The sequence below is a fragment of the Phyllopteryx taeniolatus genome, chromosome 15 (assembly GCF_024500385.1).
Source record: "Phyllopteryx taeniolatus isolate TA_2022b chromosome 15, UOR_Ptae_1.2, whole genome shotgun sequence".
Lineage (NCBI taxonomy): Eukaryota > Metazoa > Chordata > Actinopteri > Syngnathiformes > Syngnathidae > Phyllopteryx > Phyllopteryx taeniolatus.
The window spans coordinates 8,687,259-8,708,596 of NC_084516.1; the positions used below are offsets into that span (position 1 = coordinate 8,687,259).

Consider the following 21,338-nt stretch of genomic DNA (forward strand, 5'->3'; position numbering starts at 1 on the left):
CACTGCTGTGTCATGGCAACCTGATTGACGCCAGCTGACACCGGCTGAGGGTGAGGGGCCGGTCCGGCTGCGTCACTCGCCAACCCCCTCTCGTCTCCTCTCTGCTTCCTCGTCTCTCTCTCTCCCCTTCCTCTCACCGCCCCCTTCGGGCGTCTGTGACGTGAAGTTCGAAAGCGGGACCTACCCTCCCGTCGCCATTTTTTTTTTGTACTCACACTCCTCGGCGCCTGTTAAGAGGCGACGGGCGGTAAGAACAGCCAAGTGTTACGGAAAAACAACGCGTAGGAATATTAGCGACGTGCCTGACATGCACGCGCACGCGCCGAGCCGCTGTTGTGTAAGAATCTTGTCTCGTGTGAAGAAGACGTGTGGCGGGCCGCCATCTTTCTCCTTCGCCGCCTCCAAAGTCCGCTCCGACTCGAGACGGGGGCTTCGAGTAGGCCTTTCCGCGACGCGTGTGCCGAGGAGCTTATGCTAAGTCATTTTTCCCACCGGCGACGTTCAGCCGACATGAGGAATTGTCAGACGAACAACTGAGACCACTTCTCCCCAGCCCTCCACCTCGTCGTCGTTGTCGTCGTCCTCCTCCTCCTCCTCCTTCTCCTCAGAACCGACACAGACCGGAGCAGCTAACTGACCAGACGAGAATCTTCGGTGTCTTCTGGGAAGGAGGAAACAAAAGGGGAAGCTTCATCGATCATTTGTTGCTTTGGCGGCAGTTCATGTTTATGTGTCGTAAGTGTGGTTTTCTCTCTTGACCGCTCCGACCGAGCCTGCTACCCACGGGAACCACAGTGTGGTCCGAAGTTGGCTCGGAGCTACCTGTTTGTTTGCTGGGCTGGTTTCTGAAGCTCGACAACATCCAACTCAGAAGGGGCGAACGACCTACCCTGCAATCTCTAATTTGCAGTGATTGACTGCGTTTTTTGTTTTTGTTTTTAACAGCCCAGGTAGTCTGTTTCTCACCTGTAGACTGACTTTAACTTATTTTGAAACAGAGATGTCCACTGCTCGCTTTGACTCATCTGATCGTTCGGCCTGGTATTTTGGACCCGTGTCACGCCAAGAGGCACAGAATAGGTTACAAGGACAGCGACATGGCATGTTCCTGGTTCGAGACTCGTCCACCTGCCCGGGGGACTACGTGCTGTCGGTTTCCGAGAACTCCAAAGTGTCTCACTATATCATCAACTCTTTGCCCAGCAAGAGGTTTAAGATCGGTGACCAGGAGTTTGAGCACCTGGCTGCCCTCTTGGAGTTCTACAAAATCCACTACCTGGACACGACCACGCTGATAGAACCAGCTCCCAGGTAGGAAAATCACAAAGCGCACGCTGCCATGTAAGATTGCCTGCAGATCAACATGATCTAGGTTGGCTATTTTTATCAGAAGTAACCTACTTTCAGTGAGACTGCAGACTGTTATGTCATGAAGGATCAAGACGGATCTGAAAAGGGTGAACATGGCTGCACTGTAACTACACTCAGTGCTCCAAAATGAATGGAAATGTAATAATTGAGACATTTCCCCACCTGAAAAGTCATGCAATTTTGAGAAATCCCCAAATGTTTATAAAAGAGCGTGCAGGTGAAATTGTCGTGTGACATTAGGATGCTGTGCAGCATCTGCACATGTGACTTGTTTTATTACTATCCATGACAACCATAAATGTAAGCCTTTTAAATGAAGTACAGGTAATATTTTAAGCCACATTAGCTAATTGTAAACTAAATTATCCAACTAGCTGTGATAGTGAAACTAAAAACATTCACACGTGGCATAAACCTTAATATAGAGTACTGCTTTTTGCAAAAAGTTCCTGTTATCATTTTTTTATTTCCTTTTTGGCGTATTATCACCGATAATATTGTGCCAAGGCTAACACTCTCAACTCTTGTCAAATTCTGAGGGTCCAAATTATCATGGACCAAAAATTGTATTCCCTTCTCCATCTTGTGTTATATATTTCAACTACTGACGTGGGACAATCGAGATATCTGCTGGGGGTGGTCGGATTACGCGTTTCAAGGTTACTAGTGGCACTCAATTGACTAATTTGCCTGCGTCAGAGGAGTATGTTGTCAGTTTCCACTGTACTTACAGTTTTACATTCATGGCCTCGAAGTGTTTTTCATACGGATTTACTGTAATTATATCTTTATTACTGCATTAGCGTAGCGTACTGACAGACATGTATAAATTTGGTTTATGTCGCTGTTGCAGAAATGGAACTCCATTGTAACCAAATGACCTGTACATTGTGGTTGTTAGGGCTGGGCAATGTGGCCCAAAATTCATATATAAATTGAATCCCTTCCTTAGATCAAATTTATACAGTCTACTGCAGATAAGCACGCATACCTTGTGGCTGTCTACATTTCAAATTATGTCCCCCTCCTTTGTTTTATAATCTCCAAGGTACCCAAGCACAGTGAGCGGTCCGATCCAGCCCATGGGCGGCCAAGAAGAGAACCTGGAGTATGTTCGGACTCTGTATGACTTCACTGGCAGCGACGCCGAGGACCTCCCCTTCAAGAAGGGCGAGATTCTCATCATTCTCGAAAAGCCCGAGGAGCAGTGGTGGAGCGCCAAGAGCAAAGACGGCCGCGTCGGTATGATCCCCGTTCCCTACGTGGAGAAATTGGTACGACCCTCGCCCCATCCGGGTCAGCCGACCCTCGGATCCCGCAACTCCAACAGCTACGGCATCCCAGAGCCCTCACACACCCTCGTCCACGCCTACGCCCAGCCGCAGACCCCGTCGCCACTGCCTCCGGGCACTCCCGGAGCAGTCAACACTCCGCTGCCATCATTGCAGAACGGACCTGTCATGGCTAAAGCCATCCAGAAACGAGTGCCCTGCGCCTATGACAAGACAGCTCTTGCTTTGGAGGTAACAGAACTTGCAATTTCTGTACATTACAACATTGTGCAATTGTATTTATTGACAACAGTCACTTCATGACTAAATCAGAGATTAAATCGAAGTAGGAATATAGACAGTAATATCACAACTGACAATTTACCAATAAGCACATGTTACAAGTGTGTTGGTAGTTTGTTTTGGGAGAAACCAGTGAATGAAGTGTGTCAGAACTTGGACTGGTTTCACAAAAGACTGGTTTCACAAAAGATAAATTTCAATCTCAAACTACAAACTATGAGTTTGCCCCTTCATTGTAAGCCAGACGATCATCCAGCACATCTACAAAGACATCCTGTGCCATTTGCTTCATTTAGTGCACAAGAAGCAGCGAGAGTTGTGGCAGGACAACTCGTGACTGTTTCACCATGACAGCAGTCTTGGAACTTTTCTGACACCTCGTATATGCTATGCAGCTGTATTATGCTCCATGATAGTGCTCTTTATGAACATTGGCTCTTGTGATTTGAAGTACAAGACTAAAAAGGGGCTTAGTTTAGTACAGACATCCACAATGGCTGCAGAATTATACTTTTGATCGTCAGAAAATGGTCTGGATTATGATCAAGAGTGGATTTGGCATAATCGATTAATTGATTGATGAGAATTCTGTGTGGAATAGATTCGGTTCCATCGTGTCTTGAAGAAATGCTCTTCTGCTGGCTAAAGAAGTGGAACATGACATAAACTACAAGAACTTGAGCTATATTCATGCAGACCTCCACTATGACACAAGTCAGGGCATCACTGAACAAAACTCTTTTTCCGCATAGTCAGTCAAGGAAATGTAGCCAAACGCCCTTCGCTAGCCAAACTCAAGCTACTGGGGGTAATAAAACAATACCATATTTTTAGTACAGGTACTCCTGCTCAGTTCAGCAAATAGCAAACAGTTCTTATCCCCAAGAAAGGCTAGGTGTACTTGATTCAAGATGTTTATTAGTCACTCCTGTAAAATATGTACAGTATTTGTATGTGGAAAGCAAGTGAGTTGCACCAGACTAGCATACCTTATTCAGCCTCCGGGGCTCTCCACAAAAACAGTATGGCAAGATTTGACCGTTTTTACTAATGTTTTGTAATGAAAAGTCCACATATGCAAAGTAAGTTTTCGACAAGGGTTGGCTGGATACAGTTGACACTGAAGTGGTAGCCCAGGCTGGGTTGTCATTTGAGACTGGCAGCACTTTTGGTGTGAGTAGAGATGAAATGTTGTAAACATTTCATGACAATTGTAGAGAACAAAATGATCATGGTTATCAGTATTATTACAGTATTGTCAAAAGAAATGGAAACAAAATATTTTGAATAAAAAAAATGTCATCCTTTTGCACATTACAAATTAGAAGAAAAAAATAAACCGCAGCGACCCAGATGAAGTTTCTTGCATGCAACACCCCACGAAATACGAAAATGATGAGTCAGAAGACGTAAATGGTTTAATTCCTTGTCATGAGCGTTGTTGTGTGTCACAGGAGAGGATTCTTAACTTTTTCAGAGTGGCTTCCACTGCTGCTTACATGTTGAAACTTGTTATGTAATGCATAATGTGTACATAACGCATGCATAGGGGCTCCAAGGTGCTCCACACCAGCCGGTGGCACCTATATCTCCTGCCTTTACTGGCATCCGTTTCACCATTAGCCCTATGCTGTAGAATGTTGGACACAACAGTACACATACCTTATATGTAATGTTTACTAGCAATCTGTCATCTTGATACTATGAATAGTTTGGTGTTTGGAAAAAAAAGGATGTACACCCCTGGACAGGGATGGGGTCTTTCATTTGAGGGTAATAATGCATTTGCAAGGACAATTAACTGGCTCTGCAAATAGATGGTAATGGTGAAAGATGACTTAATTTGGAATTTGGCTGACAGACCACTTTTTGGGGGAGTTTGTGGAATCATTTTGTGGCTATCAAGGAGCCACAGTTGAAACTTACTAATTACAAAGATAAACAGCCTTGGGCTTCATCAATCAGTGAAGGTTGGATATCTAATTGAGCGTCTGTTAAAATAATTTATAACCCCTCTGTTCTCGCTTAAAGTGGTACTAAACTCAAAATATTTCAAAGCAACAATACATTGTATGTGCTACCACCGTTTTTTTTAGAAAATAGCAAGTGGAAATAGATTAGATATATTTGTGTAAACCTGTAAAGTTAAAAATTGATCGCTGTAATGCTTCGTTGCACCTACCCATGTCAGCCACAAATGCATATGCATGCCAATTTATTTCCTTTTATTAAATATATATATATAGATGACATAGCCACAGTTGTAAGCCGTTAGGAAGTATTAAAGGCTTTTTGTCTGGTCGGGAGGAGTGGCCGGCCCAAACGCAAACTGCCGTGGATGAGTGGTGCTTACCCCGTGTTGACAATGTGATTAAACTACCCATTTGTTTTTTTTTTATTTTGTAGTTTATTAAATTAACGATTAAACTTGATTTTGGGTGTTGTTGATGATGCTGGTGCACAACGGTATATGATCTCAATATAAGGTATAATACCAACTCGAACGATGTGGTGTTTGGTAACTCAAGCAAGATGGTGTTTTTAAAATTCTTATTTCCTGAGAAGCAGTCATTTTAGAGATGCGAGGATTCTGCCTCAGAGCTACGATATGTAGTTTGTCATTGCTATTGATTTGTATGGTTTTATTAATGCGGCACGGTGGTCGATTGGTTAGCACATCCGCCTCACAGTTGCAAGGACAAATCCGGCCTTGCCTGCGTGGGTTTTCTCCAGGTACTCCAGTTTCCTCCCACATCCCAAAAACATGCATGGTAGATTTATTGAAGACTCTAAATTGCTCTTAGGTGTGGAGGTGAGTGTGAATGGTTGTTTGTTCATATGTGCTGCAGTGTGATTTGCCAGCAACCACTTCAGGGTGTACCCTGCCACTCGCCCAGCGTTAGCTGGGATAGGCTCCAGCATAACCGTGACCCTAGTGAGGATAAGCGGTGTAGAAAGTGGATGGATGGATGGTTTTCCTAGTAAATAAAGCAGTATAATAAGATGTAACTGGTGAATACATGTCACATTCTTGCAAATTCTTACTCTTACAAGAGTGAAAAGACCTAAATATGGCAGTCCCCATAAGTGAGTACACAAATCCAGATGCAATCTTTTAAATGTATTTTTTTTAAATAAATACTTACTAGATTTAAGTAAACAGCAGCTAATAAAGAAGATAATGCACATTTAAAATAAAACAAAGTTTTGACATCTTGGTTTTAGTTTCCCATTAAGTCATTCCATGATGGCATGATAGTGATTGATTTTAGCAAATAAATCTTAGTATTTAGTGGTGGGAATTGAGAACTGGTTCCAACTTAGAACCAGTTCCAACTTGTCAATTTCATCGAACTGTACACTGCCAATATTATCGATTCTTGTTAACGATACTTTGCATGATGTCACTAAGTGTCACAGTACGTTACTTCTATGACATACGCACACAACACAAAATTTGGCGATTTGGTATCTAATAAAATTCCAGGTGTGGGGTGTGTTCGACCTTCTACATATGGGCGCGATTGCTCATGCTACCGCCGCTGCTAATCGTCAAACAAAAAACCTCAAAGACAGTAACGTGACGTCTACATAAACTATATCCTGCATTTGACTAGCGTTGCACCAAGTACAGATACCAGTACTGTAAGGAGGTATTTTGACGTCAAAGATGGCACGGTACCAGGTTTTTGTTTTTTCAAGTACTTAAAAAAAAAAATAATAATAATTTATGCGACAGCGCTCAATTCATACGGTGTTTTAAAGGCCAGTTTCCAAAAAGCAGACAGTCAGCCAATGACTCCCCTTCTTCCGACAAGTTGTATGTGTGTCACTGTGTGGGAGCCGGAATCAAATGACTTCAAACTGCTGACTGGCTCCTGCGGACAATTTTGCACGTATTAGCCACCGGGATGTAACCTCAAGAGTCCGCAGCTCACCAGGCTAAGTGAGCAAAATCAGTGTTATGTGCATTGGATTCTCCTGTGTTGCTAGTAAACTCAGCATTCAAAGCACACGAGAGTCAGTGTTAGCAGCAGGAGATCGAAAGCATGGGACGACTTGGCACGGTTGCGAACTGAATCGAAGCCTAACTCGGAGTGCTCCACTCCGAAATGGGGAGTTCGAGAACAATAAAAATCCACCTGAATGCAAAAGGAAAACCATTTATTATTAAGGTCCACTTTTTTGAGTATTGTAGCTCCATACGCAATGAAAAACTGGCCGCCCAACCAAGTTGGTGCACAATGTATTTGTTTACAATGGGAGAAATCAAATGCAGTCAAATACAAGAATACTGCACACTAAAAGCTTGAATAAAAAGCTTTAAAGCTTGAAATACATAGTGTTAAGTATGAGTAAAGTATGTATAAATATAGAAATAGAAATAAATAATATAGTCATGGATACAATATTAGACCCCTTGTTTCTTTAGTTTCCTGTTCATTTGTAATGCCAGGTGCAACTAAAGGTACCTTTGTTTAGACAAATATAATGATGATAACGAAAATAGCGACCATATTTTCACGACCATAAGGCGCACCGTATTAAAAGGTGCAGTCGCAGTTACGGGATCTATTTCTGTATGTAACACATATATAAGTCGCACCGTATTATTGGGCGCAGGCATGTTAAAACATACGGTAGCTTAAAACATACGGTAGCATGCATGCACGCTAAAACAATGTTTTCAAAAGGGCAGCGGGAGCAAAACTGAGTTCGGTTGTACTTTATTGAAGTATTTAACAATGTACTCGTTATTTTTTTGATCAATCCTCATCCACAAGTCCTCATCTTCTGTATCCGAAATGAACAGCTGGGCAAGTTCTCTAACAAACATGCCGGGTTCCCTCTCGTCATTGTGAGAGTCAGTCTCGTTGCCGGAGGCCTGTTCAGCAATGATGCCGGCTTTCGCGTAAGCTCGAACAACAGTAAAAGCAGATGCCTTAGCCCAAGCATCCACAGTCCATTCACATATGGTGGCAGAACTCGCCCGAAAGCACCAAGATGGAGCTCCTTGAAAATGTTCAATTTTCATTTCTTCTGCAAGCATTATTTATTGCCCTCAGTTGAATGGTGACTGTAGAGACGCTTCTCCTGGCTGTTCTTTGCTCATTAATCTATTGCTCGAGTTGGTCTTCCAACTCGGGCCACCTCGCCTTGTTTCCACGGAAACTCAGCTTCGTCTTCTTGACTTGACTTTTACTGATTGCTTAGATTTTTGCTATGGTATTGTTTCAGTACTGGTATCGAGGTACTTTATGCAGGTATAGTATTGAAGTCAGAAAATAGTGACGCCATGACGAAGTCTCCCTCCAAGCAACGTTAACATTTTTTTATTATTAATAGAGCCGAGCTACATGCAAATGTTTTTCCTTTTCATGCTTGCGTTTTAGATAATGATGATAATGACGACACAGCGAGCACGCAGGCAGCAGTCCTTTCGGCTTTAAGTCAAGGTTCCCTTTTTATGCTTGCTGCCCATGGAGCAAGGTGGAAAGGAAAGGATGAATGAATGTCACCGGATTGCATTGGTTTCTCTACCGTAGAACAATACGATTTTCAGTATGTGGTAAAGAACACGTTTATATACTGTAAATAAGTCTATCAATGCTTTACAGCTCTAAGCAGATGTACATTGGTATGGAATACGATAATTTAGGTTGTTCATTACAGCCCATTTAGGGACCCGTATGACATTTTACGGAGAAGGTTAATGTCACAGTATGTGTTTTTCTGGTGTGGTGAATATTGTTACATGTTGATTCTGCCCTAACAACTGGAGTTTTTCCAAAGATGGATTTTAGGGAGGTGACAATAAATCTCCGATATTAACCTCCATCAAAAGAGGCTCTTACAAACCACTTGATCCCTGCCTGGTACCTCAAAGAATGAAATAATACAAATGAGTTTGTTACAAATCCATTTGTATTATTCATTCCCTCACTCAGTGAGATGAGAAGCAATAAGAAGTCGAATTGATAATGGAACCGGAATCGCTAAATACTTATCAATTCCCACCCTTATTTCTTTCTATCCTTTTCTTTGGAATAATGCAGCTTATAGTAGGCCCAATTACAATTGTTCGTTTGTAGTCTGCTCAGGTTTTAAGTTAGCTAGCAAAGTAGTACATTAGCACGTTTAGAGCATTTTGCTTTATTAAATTTTTTTCTTTAAACTATTGAAATATCATTTGGATATGAGACACGCATGGTTTAGAATTTCATTTTCTGACTCTTTAGTTGTCTTATTTGCACTGGTACACAATTATATACATACAAGGCTCAAAATATTTTTCTTTCTTTGAGGAACATGTTTGAAAATCATTGCTTCAGTTGAGGAGCAACATTCTAATTTTGAGGAGCAATTTTTTTTGCAGGTTAATTGCACAGGGACCCGAAGCAAGGGTTTGATTAAACAATATAAGTCCGACAATATAACCGGGGAGTTGAATGTAGGGCTGCAGCAAATGAATATTTTAGTACTTGATTATCCTACTGAAAATTCTATCGAATAATTGAGTATTTGAATAAACTATTTTTGCTTATAATCCATGGCGCTGGGCGATTAATCAAAATGTAATCGTGATTTAGACTTTGGCTTCTAACGATCATAAAAACATTATATAAGAAAAACGATTAATGTGCCGCGGTGCGGGTTGTATAGCAAGCATGTGACATGCTCTTCTGCCCTCCCTGAGTGTGCTTTAAGCTGTTTATTGACACCCCAGTTGGAGTTTACTCTAAAACTAAACGCACAACAGAAATAATGACACACATTGTATATTTAAATAAAAGACGCACATCGTTTTAGAAATCGCCATCTTAATGCTAACAGTCAATGGAAAACCCTATTGACAGGCTACCAAACATCAGCATTAGATGAGGAGAGGGATTTTACTTCAAATAACGAATATTCACACACAAATGCCATAGTAACACATGCAGACAGGTGGTATAACACATGCCGGGTTCCCTCTCGAGGCTTGTTAATGTTTTTAGCCATGGCTGTATTCATTTTTATTTTTAATTCTATTTTTTTAATATTATTTTACTTGTTACTAATTTATGTTCTGGTTGTTCTTTTGTTGTATTTAAAGTTGAGTTTTGGTAGTTGAATACCTACTACTTCTACTAATAATAATAATTTTGAAACCACTGCATAATCGTGTTTATTAATCGAGATTTCAATATCAAAATTAGCGTCATTAGTATTTTTTCCATTATGGCCCAGCCCTAATAATCAAGTTTGTATTTCTTTAATTCACATTGTGCATAAAAGCTGAGGCATTTTTTAAATTAAAAAAAAACAAAACATTATCAGCCTTTGTGCGTCAGCACTAAAGCAGCGAGCATTTTAACATTTTGTGACATTACATTAGGTTCATGACTGTGCATTTATGAGCTTAGACCTGCTGACTAGGAATAAGACAAATTCTTCTTAATACTACAAGTTTTGGAAGTATTCAATGTGTTCAAACTAAATTTAAGAAACCTCAAGAGAAAACAAATATTTCTTTCATCTGACTCCTACTCTTATTCCTCTCTGGCCACATGTGCTATGTTTTTCACCTACTTGACTCAAAGTTTTACCATTTACAGATCATCAGATGGCGGTATACTATAGTGACCACACTGAGCAAAAGCACCTGTAAGTAACGTTATGATTGCCAAATGGTTGCACGCTGTACTTGTCAGCTTCGTAATAAACAAAACCACACATTCGACGTTACTCATAATTAACAGAGATGCTAACACAGGGCTAACGTTATGTTGGTAATGTACACCGTTATCTCTCTTTCTCTCTCTCTCTTGCTCTCTCTCTCTGCTTTATCTACCATTATTGTATTGTACAGCAGGTCCTCGATACTGAAATACATTCAAGGTTACGAAAAATTATGTACAGTTGCATAAATTGCTCCAAATTGTTTTATTTCCCCACAAGGTAGAGCACCTACACTCTTAATTTTGCTTTCCCCAAATCCCCAAAATGTCTAGGATAGACTTTATACTGATTTTGTATCGGCTGATATTTAGCATTTTATGCTGATCGGCTTTGATGTCATAATTCGCCGAGCCGATCAATGACGTCATTGGTCAGCACCGCAAAAGACATTAACTCCACGTCGCAGCGTGCACAGTATACTGGAATCCAGAGGCTAGTTTATTTTTAGCCTTGTCGCATGTTTTTTTGACGTAGTACTGTAAATATCTGACGGCCAATGAAGTTATTTAAAAAAAACAAAAAAAAAACATGGTGGTGGTGTGGAACAGACAACACGTAATGCCAGATCAGACTACAAGACAAGTTTGCTCTTTCACGATTGCACTATGTCAGACTAGTGCAATAAAATCTTGTATTCCGATACCGCCGCATCCCATTTTTTATGATCATTGGGCTTTATCTTATCAACTCAAATGCGACCGGATACACTCGTTACCGCGGCGACGACAACAAGAGTGGAGCGCGCCGGCGTTGTATTATAAGAACAAAATGGGGGGAAACGTGTTGGTTGTCATCGGTGCTCAGGAGAGGAGAGGACGTTCGTTTAAGCCTTGCTTGAGGTATGTTCACGTACTTTTAATACAATACGGCTTGCAGGCAGGCAATAAAATGTTATGTAGCCTAGCAAGCTAGCGGCACCACGAATGGTAGGACGTAAACATGCCGCCGTTCTGTCGAATCATGCTCTAAAGTTTCAGTGTGGGTGAAGTCATTTAATTAAAAATAAAGTAATTTAATTACAGTAAGTTAGCACCCATTATTTCTGTCACGTAATGTTGGTTTTACCTGACTGATTAGAATACACGATCTGACTAGACCAGTGATTTCCAACGTCATGGCGGCAAGGAACATATTTTACAATTAAAAAATCTCAAGGCACACCAACAAACAAAAATGTCACAAAAAGTGGATACATTAATTACTGTATTTACTTCCTGCCATCTAATACAAGACCATTCATTTATTATGCCTGTCACTATGCCTCACTGGCATAAATAGAGGAACAAAGATACATTATTGATTGTAAATATAATTTTTTGAGCAATTAAGTACACACGTATATACAGTAAATGAACAGGTCATTTAAATAGACATTCCTCCATCTTGTGATCGCATCGGTGACCGGTTATCGTTTTTTTAAACTTACTGATTGGTGATCGGCCCCAAAAATCCTGATCTTGTAAAGCCTAGTCTAGGATACAATGTGAACAGAGAGAGTGCAATTTAACTAAACAGTGGTTCTTCAGATTTGTATTTATTTTTTATAACATAAATGATTTATAGACGTCAGTCGAACATTCCACTAAAGCACTGGGATTCTACATTCTTGTCATTCCTTGGTGCCGGAAAGAATTGTTGTTAGACAGCGCCTGATGTCCTTGAAGTCTCATTTAAATCAAAAGTACAAATGGCGTGCCTTCACATGAGCTTCTGTGTTCACTCTAATCCTGATGAAGACCATATGGTGGGACCAGAATGGAGTCGTCTTAGTGTCGCGAAACCATCTAAGCGGAAGCCCGTTGTCTACTCAGTCATCTGGTAAAACCACTTCTGTTTTCAAAATGCAATAAGTCAATTCTTATTTGTTTGAACTCGCACTTGTGACTACATTCAGGGTGTTTGTTTGATAGTAGCACTAGATCTTGGAAGTGTTTTATTTATTTATTTATTTTTGGGGTAGAAATGTTGCTGTAATATTGGAAGGCAGGACACAGTGTATTGGGAACTATTGGTCACTTTCATATATGTAGCTGCTCAGAAGATTTAAGCAATACTTTTCAGATTAGTGTGGGCCGCAGAGGAGACTATAATGTTCTTCAAACTAACATATGACGTACTTAATATATAAGTGTTTTTGGGTGCAATCAACTTTGAACATTGGCATACAGTAGAAATTTTTCATTTCAACCAAAGTGAAAATTTGCCAAAATGCAAAGTCTGGTTGGAATGGCCACTTCAGCATGAGGACAAGGCAGCAAGAATTTTGAAAACGGGATGATGGATTTTGAAGAAATAGGTTTTTGTGGTAATGTTAATCAATTTCATAATTTTTTCAATGCATGGCCTTTTGTGGAACATTTTGTGTGATATATCCTATAGAAAATCTGGTCAAAAACACCTTAAAATAAAACAAGTAAAACAGTAATGAATTAAAGCTCTTGAATACTCTATTTCTTATGAAGAGGCTCATTTAAAGGTCCTAAATAGTGTAAATTGACATAAAATCTTAATCAATTTCATAATTTTTTCAATGCATGGCCTGTATTCTTTTTTTCTTTTTAACAAAAATAATGAAGGTATTTATATATTATTTGGAAATAATATATAAACCCATAATGTAGTTTTTGCATGAGTTCAATGTAGACCAATAGTCTCGTAGCTTATTTTATGTTAGTTCATGCTCAATCTTCATTCGGGAAAGCGAGGAGGAGGTAGACGCGACCCTGTATGTTGTGTTTTTTAAAGGATTTCATGCTTAGTTAGTGGAAGATGCAAACAAACATTACTGAGGTACAGAAGCAAAATCGATCACTCCGATAATTTAAGGGAATTAGGTTTTTTGTTTTACTTGACGAGGACGTACAAGCAAAGTCAGTTTTTTCAATTATGGCCTGAAAACTCAATGATGTTTGACTTTTGGGATATTAACAGTAGCTATGAATTTAAGGGAATATACTGTACTAAATGGGCACGGAATGCCAGTACTCACCCAGAAAAGCCACATTTTACGTCGTCTTTGGCGTCATCGTACAGATTCCCACAGCGATCTTTTTTGTTTCATCTGCTACTCTGAACTCCTTCGCTCCTTAGCTGAGCTTAGTTTTAGTCAACAATATCCCCCATTAAACTCATACGGGCCGACATTCCAAAGTGTTCTCCAAGCTGGACCCCCTAATAATTACAGTGACATTTCTGTGTCACTACTTGCCGTAAAAAAACTCAAGTAGCGCAAATTGAACATTATTCATCAGAAGAGCAATGTGGGCACTAGAATTGGTCATCAATTGTTTTTCCATGAGTTTATTTCTTATGGAGGATTTTAGAGGCGTTTGTTCTCATTCCGTTTTTTTTTTTTGGGAATAAAATTCCACAAAGATGGCATCCACTTGTCATGTTGCTACATACAGTTGCTGAAGCAGTTAAAAAGAGAGCTGCTTTTTATTGTAGTCAACTGATGGACACATTGAATGTAGTGATTCATTTGGTCAGTAATGATCAATTACAACCTGCTTGTTTTGTTGAACCTGGTTCATTATATGCCGGTGCACCTTTTGGGTTGTCTACAATCATGCATTTCTCTTTGTTTTTCCTATTTGTTGTTATTTTTTCCATTAGATTTTGAAAATGCTAAATTTACTATCGTAACTGTATGATAGTTTCACTCATCTGTACCTAACAATTATTTGGCATTCATGGCTATAATGGAATTGCTTTTACACAGGTTTGTCAATTTGTTGTCCTTGGGATGTTTTCTTGACATTTTAGTAAGAGGATACAACAGGTTGAACAAAAAAAATGCATTGATTAGTAAAACTAAAAGTTCATATCTCATTTGCTCTAAATTCACATTTTGCTAACATGTGACAGTTAACATGGAAACGCAAGTCTTAGAATTTTGTATAGTTGAGACAGTCCAAAATATCAGGAACAGTTGTCAGTATGATGCATTGCAGTTGTCCATCACTGCAAGCGACAACCACAATAAATGTGCATTGTTGACAGCAGAAATTAATAAAGATTTCTATCTTTGTAAGGGCATAATATTTGATACAGCTCTTGTATTAGATTTCATTATACACTTTGTTCCACGGTGTTACGCATATAAGCTTCATGTTATGCAAGATATTCCACGCTGCAGAAAATTACATTAAAGCTGTGGCTGCTGTGGGTTTGAAGGGAGGAAAAACTCATCCTCTGACTTCAACCCTATAGAGAACCTGTGGAGCATCCTTAAAAGTAAGATCTTTGAGGGTGGACTGCATTATCTCTCAAAATGACAACTCTGGGAGGCAAATCTTGCATCCTTCAATGAAATGGAGGCAGAAACTATCCATATATTTAAATTCTAAAGGATGTGAAAGTTAAGGTGACAATGAAATAGGTGCTCCATTGTTATCTTGATGGGCAAATATTATTTATGTAGACTGAAATGTCAATTTTCAGAGTTCTTCGCTAGTTTTTTTTAATGGTTGTACATGGTAATTTGAAACACTGTTTTATAAATTTTGTAGCAAGACAATACTGTTGTCATTGTGGTGATTTTGTTCAATAAAAATCAAGAATATTATAGTAACTATAGTTGAAGATAAAAAAACGACAAGTCAAATTGATTGCACAGTATAAGAAAACAAAAACAGGATTATGCCTATCATGAATATCATCAGCCTGGATGAATATACGGACACTGTCACATCCTATATTAGTTTCTGTGAAGAGGTCTGTGTACCAACAAAATCATTTCGCACATTCACCAACAATACGCCGTGGTTCACTGCTAAACTTAAGCAGCTTCGCCAAGCTAAGGAGAACGCATATCAGAGCGGGGACAGGGCCCTGTATAATCGAGCTAGAAACCAGCTGACTAAAGAAATTAACATTGCAAAGAGGATCTATACAGCAAAGTTGGAAAATAAGTTTAGCGCAAACGACTCTAAATCAGTCTGGCATGCATTACAATCGCTGACTAATTACAAGCGACGACCCCCCCAAGCTGAGAACAATAGCACACTAGCCAGCGACTTGAATACCTTCTACTGCAGAATTGAAAAGGACAGTTTCACACCACACACCCACCCGGCCGCACGCGCGACCACAATCACACCTCTGACCTCTGCGTTAACCATCCATGAACAGGATGTGAGACGCATCTTCAAACAACAAAAGATTAACAAAGCGGCAGGCCCGGACCACGTGTCCCCATCCTGCCTCAAAGTCTGCGTGGACCAGCTCGCTCCAGTCTTCACTCAGATCTTCAACAGATCTCTGGAAATGTGCGAAGTTCCATCCTGTTTCAAACGCTCCACCATCATTCCAGTCCCCAAGAAACCTGCAATCTCGGGTCTGAATGACTACAGGCCTGTTGCTTTGACATCTGTGGTCATGAAGTCCTTTGAACGTCTCGTGCTGGACCACCTCAAGAGTGTCACAGGTCCCCTGCTGGACCCCCTGAAGTTTGCCTACCAAGCGAACAGATCTGCGGATGATGCAGTCAACATGGGACTGCACTTCATCCTAGAACACCTCGACAGTGCAGGGACCTACGCGAGGATCCTGTTCGTGGACTTCAGCTCAGCGTTCAACACCATCATCCCTGAACTCCTTTCATCCAAGCTTCTCCAGCTCAGCGTCTCACCTGCCATCTGCCAGTGGATTTACAGCTTTCTGACGGGCAGGACACAGCAGGTCAGGCTGGGGGAGGCCACCTCATCCACACGCAGCATCAGCACTGGGGCGCCCCAAGGTTGTGTCCTCTCTCCGCTGCTCTTCTCTCTCTACACGAACGACTGCACCTCAGCGAACCCGACTGTCAAACTCCTGAAGTTTGCAGATGACACCACTGTCATTGGCCTCATCAAGGACGGTGACGAGTCTGCATATCGACAGGAAGCGGAGCGGCTGGAGCTGTGGTGCGGCCGACACAACCTGGAGCTGAACACGCTCAAGACTGTAGAGATGATCGTGGACTTCAGGAGGCATCCTTCGCCACAGCTGCCCCTCACGTTGTCCAGCTGCCTTGTGTCAACCGTCGAGACCTTCAAGTTCCTGGGAATTACAATCTCCCAGGACCTGAAGTGGGCGACCAACATCAACTCCGTCCTCAAAAAGGCCCAGCAGAGGATGTACTTCCTGCGGCTTCTGAGAAAGCACGGCCTGCCACCGGAGCTGCTGAGACAGTTCTACACAGCGGTCATCGAATCAGTCCTGGGTTCTTCCATCACAGTCTGGTTTGGTGCTGCTACAAAAAAGGACAAACTCCGACTGCAACGGACAATCAAAACTGCTGAAAGGATTGTCGGTACGCCCCTACCCACCCTTGAGGACTTGCACGCTGCCAGAACTAAGACAAGGGCGTGCAAAATCCTCTCGGACCCTCCCCACCCCGGTCACCAGCTCTTCCAGCTCCTTCCCTCAGGTAGGCGCTACCGATCAATGCAAACCAGAACTAGTAGACATTCCAACAGCTTCTTCCCTCTTGCAATCAACTTCTTAAACAGCTAACCTATAATTCCATTACAACAAGCTGGCAATTTTTTGACTTGAGTTCGTTGTCACATTTCTGTGGGGCCAATTATGTATTACTCGTGCACTCGCTGTAGTTGTCTCGCCATGCTGCACTATTTGCATATACTGGCCACTCATGCCAGAGTAGCATCTGCCCCATTTGCACACTGATTGAGGAGTATCTGTAACATTTGCACAATGGTCATTGCACCGGACTATTGCGATATTAGTCATTCGAACTGCTCTAAGTGGTAGAGGACTCTGCATCTTTTTGCACAATTGTTTTTTGTCAATGTCTTTATGTCTCCAAAGTGTTCTGTAAATTGACTGTCTGTTGTACTAGAGCGGCTCCAACTACCGGAGACAAATTCCTTGTGTGTTTTGGACATACTTGGCAAATAAAGATGATTCTGATTCTGATTCTGATTTTGAACACAGTGTATTGTGCAAGTGGTCCGAATGTTGTGGCTGACCTGTGTCCTCCTGTCACTCTTCTCCCTGTGCTTTCCTCAGGTGGGTGACTTAGTCAAGGTGACGCGGATGAATATCAACGGTCAGTGGGAGGGAGAGGTGAACGGACGTAGGGGTCTCTTCCCATTCACCCACGTGAAAATCCTAGACCCCCAGAACCCGGACGAGAGCGACTGACTGACCTGAGGGTAGACCTCCTTGCCCGGACCGAGCTGTACGCGAGTCTGCCCCAGTCTACCACCCAGTGTCACTGTGTGCTTTTCCTGCTTGGGGCTGTACCATGACAATGCCCCCCAAACGTCCCCCTCGCTCGCCCTCGCTCCCTCTTTCTCTCTTCTTGCCACTGCTGTTGCCAACTGCTGCAAGGCTTTGACTGTTTACATCCTTGGATCCATCCAAACTAAAAGTGGACTCCCCTGACAAGCAGTGTTCGTACACCGGGTTCCATTTCACTTCATCTCTAATGTATATTTACCACATGACATGTTTTGAGTGTGTGTATGTTGTGATTATTTGTACAAATTGTTGGGAGGCGGGCAATGAGGCAATGTAATATTTTCTCCAAGCAATCGAGTCTGTCTTACCTTAATTAAGCACATACATGACCGCCTATGGTGTTGATGTGCATCCATTGCTAATTCCAATCTACAAGATACGTGTCATTTTTTATGACTTATGCCACCTGGACTACAATTTGTCTAGTTCGCAATGGACAGGATGTATGTAGGCGGAGTGTCTTCGCATGTCTCCGAGCTCAGACGTTGTACGTCGAGATGAGCTGCAAGCTTATGACGCTGAGCTTTGCGACTGCACTTCCAACTGTAGCAGTGGTGGGGAACCTAACATACTGGCTGGCCCATATCAAATTCTTAAAAAAAAAACTTGCTCACAATATATCATAAACATTTAGCAAATTGTTGTATCACATTTTCAGAAATTTAGTGTGGCCTTCAGATTACAAGAAAAGTAAAATGGCCCCTGGTAGGAAAATGGTTCCCCACCCCTCTACTGTGAGGAGGTTCAGATGAGAAACATCTCCCAAGTCTCTGTAAGCCAATGAGTCCATAAATGCCTTTTTTTTTCAGAGAAAGATAAATGCATTATTTACTGCATTTAGTGTGTTTTTTAAATGATGTTACTCCTCCTTGTCTATTTAGGATTTTAACAAGCTTTTTTCTTTAAATGTTGGGCCCGCACAGCCGATCTCTTTATGCAAGCTGCCTCGTGTCAGTTGTGGAAATGTTGATTCTATTTTAACTGTAGGAGCCCCCCCCCCCCCCCCACATATCTGCTGAAAAAAAGACCTGCCTCTTTTTCATGTATTTTTTGTTTGATTGTTTTGTTCAAATTACTCTTTATTTGGTCAGATGAGTTGCTGTGACTGATTGAGTGATGCTGTTCAACAAAAGGGAAACAGGCCTCTCGGCCAAGGAGACACTTGTGGCCACATGCTGCTTTATGTCGTTCATTTCTTCATTGTTATTCTTTTACAGCCTCCTGGTCTTCGCACTTGATCCAATCTACTAATTAAGCAATACACCCCCGATTGTCAGTGACCCACCTTGAGGTGAACTTCTCGTGCTTCTCAGTCGTTTTGTAATGGCATTAACAGTATTACTGTGTCCCCTGACTCTTAGGAAAGCCTGTCTTTTACTTAAGGATTAAGAATTGTGCCTTTTATTTTCTTATACCATTGACACGTGTTAATGTTTCCCATGGTTAACACCTGTGCTGGTATTGACCCTTTATGTACAGAACAAGTAAATAAAATTTACATCTACTAGTTGAAGCTTTTGTGTTCTTCTGAGCGCAACATGGCCGCTCATGCAATATATAATGACAGGTTTTTTTTTTTTTTTTATGTGGCTGCGCCCAGGAGAAAGGAAGCAATTAATGAATTTTAATGATGTGCTAATAAAAGAGAGTCAGCTGACCCAGACATGGCAGATGGGAAACCTTTCAAGGGCAGCGTCATGCACGTTTGCTGTTTTCTTCAGCACCTCTCTAACCAACAAGAATGGCTCTCAGGAGTTAAACGCAGAGGCGTTGCACAGTCCTAACATTGTCACTCGGAATATCTGTCGGATTCTGTGTCACTATGTGAAAGTGCACACAGGCAATATGGTGACATATTGTAATAATAACATAACGTAATTATATGTGATAACCCTTGGCTGGGTTGTGTGTAAAAAGCAAAGGTCGCTATGCTATGGAAATTTTGGTACGGCACAGATGACAATTTTGTGGGATCTCTGTGTAAAAGAGGCTTAGGGTTACACACACACATATATGAGTGAAACGGACTATTATAAATGGAAAATATTTTTGTGATTAAGAAAATGTCCAAGTCATCTCCATTCACAATGTTATTCTCCAATGCCTTTCGGGTCTTTTCAAAGTCAGCTTGTGTCAATGACAATTCCACTTTGAGTGATTCATGGTCCAAAATGCTGATAAAGTAAAAGCGGCCAAAGCACGAGTTTTAATCCATTTTAAATTATAAAGGATCAAATACAGTCATTAAAACAGATTCACTGCCATTGATGACTTTAAAAGTCAAATATTCATGTTAACTGGGAAGCCTGGCAGTGAATGAGTTGAGTGAAATAACAGGACAATAGTTTATTCAGCTATTGTTCAAGTTACTGTACAAAGGATTTTGGTAACAACAACAAAAAGCAGTATCTCAATATTTATTACATATGACAATTTTCAATTTTGGTACAGATTTCAGCAAGAATGAGGGTTGTTGACACATGATTTGCTTTTGCAGGCCACATAAAATGACGTGGCGGGCTGGATCTAGCCCCCGGGCCTTGAGTTTGACACATGTCGTACAGTCTTCTTAAAAATGTCCTTCCATCTATTTCCTATATTAATTGTCCTCATAAGGGTAGCAGGCCACCTATGTCACACCTATGGGCACTTTAGAGTTCCGTGTTCTCAGGGAAAAACACGCAAGCATGGTAAGCTTAAAGCTGTCCTCACAATCTTAACAAAACTGCATCCTTTATCCAGAACTAAAGCAAACTCTTTGGTTTTAAGTGGGCCCCAAGTCACACAAAGTTTAGCTGGTAAAATTGATTCACTAATATTTGGGTAAAACAACTTTTAAAAAGTAATATTCAGGTGATAGGTACTGTTGATTATACTTTGTTGACTGATACCTGTTTGAGATAAAGCTTCTCAGAAAGGCGACGGAGGCTTTAATGCCATCAAATCGATGTAGTTCTCTGTCCGGTGATTGGTTGCTGCTGCAGTCACATGACCCACTTTGATTCAAACACGTCTGACTTATCCTCGGGGCACTTAGTGTGTCACTAAATATAAGCACGGCGCAGTCGATGCGAGCCATCATACAGTCCATTAGCACCGCACCCTTTTTCCCATCCCTCTTATTTAGTTATGTATGTCATCAAATCTGACATCTTTTTTTAATCGGAAAATGTTTTCATTTTTCCCGAGTGCTTGTGTGTGTTTCCAACCACATTCCTGAAACACTCAGGTTGATTTCAGACTGATTTGTCCTTAGGTGTGAATGTGAATTTGAACACATTTTTGACAAGTCTGTTTTGACAAGTCCAGTCCTTCCTCTTGCCCCAAGACAGCTTGGATCGGCTTCACTATAGAAAACAGATGAATATTATATGAATACAAAATTGTCTGATTTGCTCAACGATATCGGTTTTTTAAAATATA

At 41.2% G+C, this 21,338-nt stretch overlaps 1 protein-coding gene across 2 annotated transcripts; it reads left to right on the forward strand.

Moving 5' to 3' along the window:
• Positions 1-28: 28 nt before the first annotated feature.
• Positions 29-19,428, forward strand: crkl (v-crk avian sarcoma virus CT10 oncogene homolog-like). 2 transcript variants are annotated; one of them, XM_061799712.1, is made up of 5 exons: positions 29-735; positions 999-1,311; positions 2,420-2,894; positions 15,801-17,079; positions 17,682-17,824. In XM_061799712.1, the coding sequence occupies exons 1-5, from the start codon at positions 723-725 to the stop codon at positions 17,687-17,689; spliced, it is 2,088 nt and encodes a 695-aa protein (XP_061655696.1). In that variant the 5' UTR covers positions 29-722; the 3' UTR covers positions 17,690-17,824. The 2 variants fall into 2 exon arrangements, with proteins under 2 accessions (XP_061655696.1, XP_061655697.1); XM_061799713.1 differs by lacking the exon at positions 15,801-17,079 and having other exon boundaries at positions 54-735; positions 17,682-19,428.
• The last annotated feature ends 1,910 nt before the right edge of the window (positions 19,429-21,338 follow it).

Coding starts and splice junctions, on each gene's coding strand:
- crkl (XM_061799712.1), top strand. Junction 1,312..2,419: donor CTGATAGAACCAGCTCCCAG/GTAGGAAAATCA, acceptor ATAATCTCCAAG/GTACCCAAGCACAGTGAGCG. Junction 2,895..15,800: donor AGACAGCTCTTGCTTTGGAG/GTAACAGAACTT, acceptor ATCCATGAACAG/GATGTGAGACGCATCTTCAA.